Source organism: Talpa europaea (assembly GCF_964194135.1).
Source record: "Talpa europaea genome assembly, chromosome: 1".
In the NCBI taxonomy this organism is placed as follows: domain Eukaryota; kingdom Metazoa; phylum Chordata; class Mammalia; order Eulipotyphla; family Talpidae; genus Talpa; species Talpa europaea.
This window is the reverse complement of record NC_140073.1, coordinates 10,489,097-10,494,610: the sequence shown is the minus strand read 5'-3', so window position 1 is coordinate 10,494,610 and position 5,514 is coordinate 10,489,097. Positions and strand designations below refer to the sequence as shown.

At 34.9% G+C, this 5,514-nt stretch overlaps 1 protein-coding gene across 1 annotated transcript; it reads right to left on the bottom strand.

Moving 5' to 3' along the window:
• Window positions 1–3,358: 3,358 nt before the first annotated feature.
• Window positions 3,359–4,315, bottom strand: LOC311170516 (olfactory receptor 10AG1-like; the record flags this gene model as incomplete). The annotated part of the gene is made up of 1 exon (XM_084232929.1): window positions 3,359–4,315. The coding sequence occupies one exon, from the start codon at window positions 4,313–4,315 to the stop codon at window positions 3,359–3,361; it is 957 nt and encodes a 318-aa protein (XP_084089055.1).
• Between the last annotated feature and the right edge of the window lie 1,199 nt (window positions 4,316–5,514).

Below are 5,514 nucleotides of genomic sequence, written 5' to 3'. Positions count from 1 at the left end.
TTTACAAAAGGAAAGTGTAATTTCAACAACTTAATTACTGAGATTAAAAAATACACTATGATAAAATAAGCATGGTAAATTAATCTCTGCTCACCTTTTTCATATTGTGGAGAAATCACTGATCTGCTTTTATACAGAATAAGGTGTTAATGGCATATAAACTTGTGGTTTTAATGATGAAGTAACAAATTCAGCTATTATTTTTCTCCCTTGAACTCACACTTTGCTTAAATCAAAAGGACACCTTAGAGTAAAGAGCATCTTATTTGCCATGGGGAATTTATGCTTCAAATAATGTTGAATTTTTTAATTCAAAGATGTTTATCATTTGGTAACTAGGAAATCGCCAAGGCTGTCCTTGTTGGATTAGCAATGCCTGGAAGTTTCTCCCACTGGGAATAAGGGTTGAGGAGCATGAGCCCCATGACCACTCCTCTGCCTCTGGCTCCCCATCCTCTTATCTCCTGGGAGTAGAGTAAGTCTCCTTTGGGAGAGGCTGTAGGTGTTCAAACTCTTAATGTTGGACTGGATCTATGTATGAAATCTGGGGATGCTAAATTTCAAATCATTAAACATTATTTCTTCAGCTCAAATAATGTTATTTGGAAAGTCCCTAGAACTCATGTAGCATCCCTTTTATTGTTATGGCTTCTGATCATATAAGGGTATCATTTAATATCAGTTACAGGATTTATATAAAAAAGAAAAAAGGATTTGGATAAGAAGATATAGCACACCGAGGCTTGAGAAGGTATGAACGTGAAAATTATGTGGGTTTTAAAAGTGACAGGAGAGACAAAGTAGAGTGAATTTTATTGTTAATACATTCATTCAATTTTCTATTTATTAATCATCGTTAAATATCTAAATACATAAAGTGCTGTGCTCTATTTTTCATCAGACACAATAGTTACCCCCTGCAGGCTGGTCATAATGTTTGATGTTAGACTCCTGTTCATCCTTTAGACTGTTACATTGGATGAAAAGTGACCTGTTATTATTGCCAAGAAAAGGTAAATATTTCAAGTGTGCCATACTCATATCCCTCCAATATAATTTCCTTTTGGCCCTTATTGTATGACAATTTAGCTTTTCTTCCATTCTGACATTCTTATCTTTTTATAAAATCCTCAACTCTGATTCATTTGTCTTGTTAATTGTAAACATTTAGCTCCAATTTTGGCATCATCCACACAGTGTATTATAGGGCTCAGTAATTAGAGACTCAATAATTACATCTGGGTTATTGAATTTCCCCAAATTAAATCACTAACAGCATGTATTATGTGAAATTTTCCATTATTGGAAAGGAGTAAAATGTCAGTGAAAGGCAGTATGAAATCAGAACACAATGTAGTTAGACTGGACAAGAGCAGAAGCAGAACAGCCTCTTGGGACTCTAGGTAGGAGATGATATAGGCCAAGATCAGACTTGAAGTTGTGTCTATCCTGTGTGTAATTAATTGTGAGAGGAGTTCACATGATTTACATTGCAATTGTGCAAAGTTCTTTGTCTTGATAAACAACACAGCTAATATGTTTTTTTTAATTAATTGTGGTTCCATAACACAAATCTAAACCATGTCAACTATTAATACTTGAAAGCAATCAAATTTTCTATCCACTATAATTTTATGACTCACTGCAAAAGTACCGTGAGATTTGCTTTGTTATCTTCAATGTTTTCAACACGACAGGTAGTTTTGATGTTAGGGGAAAGAGGTAGCGCTACAGGTCAATTACTGGCAATGTTTTAAAAATCCCCCTAGTATTTTTTTAATATAATAGCTCCTTCATGAATAATTTAAGAACATAATTACAACCTAGTCATTTATATTTGATAACTTCTTTGACAGTGCTCAATGAACAAAGCTATATTTTTTAAAAAATTGAATGCTTTTTTGGCATTATAAATAAATTTTTAATGTTTATTCCCCCATTTTAATTCTACTTAACATGGAATTTTATGTCAGGAAATATTTATTCAGATATTGTGTTGTGTGTACAAACTTATGGAGATCTCTGATATAAACGTGACATGAGTGATGGGAAAGGGGAGGTGACTTAAGGTTTCTGTATTGGAAGGAACTTCATGGAAAGTCAATGCAAGAGCCTGGGATGGTTGTGATGAGAGACTTAGAGAATGTAGATCACAGAGAAGAAAAACGATGTGGGAAACACATGACTAATATTCTTACAAAATTAAAATTAGAATTAACTTTTCTTGAAACCTACACAGCTATCCTTTTTCAGTAAGACCTACAAAATGCTTAAAAATAAAGCATTTTTTCCACATCAATAAGACAGTATAAAAAGTAAGACACAACCAGATTTTATTTCTTTATTCCATTACTCAAATATTTTTCCCTTCAGTTTTCTCATTCTTTATGTACACTTCATACCTGTATAACAAAATTTGATTGACCGTTTGAAGTGAATGAATGGAAGTGAATGGAGTTATGTCACAATCTAGGGAAAGACTGGATTCTGGAACTAAGATATTATGAGGCCTGTTGCATGTGTGATTCACCTGTAGTGAATTACTGATGAATCAGCAGTAAGAGCAGAAGGAATTTTGACTTTTTAACGTGTTAACTTGCAGATCAGTCTCTTAGACTCCAAACTGTTACTCTGTACTTGATTTTATATGATTATAATGCAAGTTGGACAGAAGAATAAAAAAATGATTATTAAAGTTGTGCTATTAGCCATCCTTTTAGATTAACAAATTTAATAAAATGTCTGTTTTCCTGACAATACATTGGTTCTAGAGATACATAAATAAATATTTTTGTGAAAATAAAATAGATATATTCTATTGTTTTTAAAATAACAATAGAATCAACAAACTTTAATAATTCCAATGAGTTATTAATGGTATTTCTAAACTTTATATCGAGTTGGGTATTTATTTTATTTTATTTTTTTTTAAGATTTATTTATTTATTTATTTATACAAGCACTGGGTATAGTCAGAAGCACAGGAGGGTGAGAGAATTCACCAGAGCCAGAGCGGGGAGCAGAGCAGGCAGAAGGACCGATGTACACTGCTGGGGGAGCAGCGGGCGGCAGGAGAGGTCTGCACGCCATGCGGGACCCGCCTCCGGTGGCCGGGGAGCAGCCGGGGATCGAACCAGCGTTGCAGAGGCTGCGAGCAGCTGTGCAACCCAGCGCTCAACCGCTGAGCCACCGGGGAGGCCCTGGGTATTTATTTTTCTTAAAAAATAGCTAAGCTTATTTTGTGAGAGATAAAAATATGAGACATTCCTTCAGAATAACTCAGATTTTAGCATAATTGACGATAAGCAAATGAAGTTATGAAAAATAGAAACAATTTTAAAGGTGTTATGTTTCTGAGTCACAGCACAATACATTTTTGTAGGAATTTCTCCAACGCCACCATAACATCTTTGTTTCGCAGACAATAAATAATGGGGTTTAACATTGGTATGAAGATGGTATAAAAAAGAGAGAGGAATTTGTCTACTCCTGTTGAGTGGCTGGACTTGGGTTTCATATACACAATGATGCCTGATAAAAAGAATAAAGTCACAACTGTGAGATGGGAACAACAAGTCGAGAAGGCCTTGGCTCTCCCAGTTGCTGATGGCAGCTTCAGGATGGTGGAGATTATTTTCACATAAGATCCAAGTATCAGAAAAGAAAATATACTGCCAACTAATGCAGCAAGCACATAACTTAGCATTTCAACCATGACAGCATCCCCACAAATAAGCTGTATGACTGGAGGTGAATCACAGAAAAAGTGATTCAACTGGTTACATCCACAGAAGGGTGAAGAGAAGACCACAGAGATGAACCCTATGTGTATTGGAATAGCAATGGTCCAGCAGGCAACTGCCAGTTGAACAGACAGCCTATTGTTCATGATGACAGGGTAGAGTAATGGGTTGCAAATGGCAACATACCTGTCATAAGCCATGGCAGTGAGAATAAAACACTCAGTATCTACAAAGATCTGAAAGAAAAACATTTGAATAGCACAGGCCAGAAAGGGAATTTTTCCATAGTGTCTACAGAGATCTGTTAATAATCTGGGAACAGTAACTGACACATAACAAATTTCCAAAAAAGAAAAATTCCTAAGGAAGAAATACATGGGGGTCTGTAGGGAAGGATCAACCTTAGTTATCATGATAATGAGACTATTTCCCATAAGAATAAAGACATAGATTATTAAAATTAGACCAAAAAGAAATCCTTGAAGGTTGGGCACATCAGAAAACCCAATTAGGATGAATTCCACCAATGTAGTGAAGTTCCCCAGTGGGGAATTTTGTCCTGTGCATTCCATCTATGAACAAAATGATTTCAAACCTTGGAAGTCATTTCAAATCTTTGGTTTGGGCTGAAAGTTGGGACACATTATATCACTGGTTTCAGATCCACTGACACAGAACAGATATCCAATTTCCTTGTTTGCATTACACTTTGGGGAATGCATTTCAAATTCAAGGTCCTAAATTGCAGAATATTAAAAGAGATAATCTATTTTCATGATCACATTTAAAATTATAGATATATTACTAACACTAAATATAGATGACATTAAAATAAGGGCGAACATGTCAGATACCTCTTCTCAAACAGCTCTAGGTAACCTGGGACCTTCTTTGACAAACGTTTCATTTGGTCCTATTTGGTATTTATTTCTATTTTTTTTTTCTATCTAGCACCATCAAATTTATAATCCGTTTATGTAATTCTTGTGCATTTATTTTGATGTTTCACCTGTGAGGTACTCTCATTCAGCTCAGGGGCAAACTGGTCAGTGAGTCTCCACTGCCTGGTCCACTTCAGCCCACCTGGCCACTCACCAGCATTTGTCCTAGAAATAATGCAGCATAGCAAGTCCTATGAGCACATAGAGTCTAGGATAAAGTAAGATTTTGTTAAAAACACATCCTTAATTAAGCATAGTCCAAACTTTAGGATTTTAGAAATAATTAGATAAACTCATCCTTTTGGGGGGTAATAGGACAAAGAAAAGGAAAATGAAGATGGTCAGAATTTGAGCAGAGAGTTCACACATGAAACCAGATATATGTGAAATCTGCCATTGTATCCCTTATTTCTATGTTTAATTGGAGTTTTGAATATCTTTCCATCTATCTATCACCTAATATTTTAACCACATAATATATAATGTATACTTCATGTGCTATATAATATGATAAGTATATGCTGTGCTTAATCCATACTTAGAATATCTATATCTGAATTTAAAAACACACTGATACATGCAGTTTAGACTTACCCTCCTAAATCATCTAAAATACGAGCATTTTTAGATCAGATTATATTCAGTAATTGCTCTACTATGCTAAATCCTAGGCTTAATTTTTGTTATTTCCATCCAGTCTTTGTATCATTTATTCATGTGAAACGATGACCTTTCCACACATTGGCATATAGTCCTAAATGAACACTGTCATGTGTTTGAAACTATAGTCGTTTTCCAGACCAATTTCATCTTAAACTTCTGTAAAATTC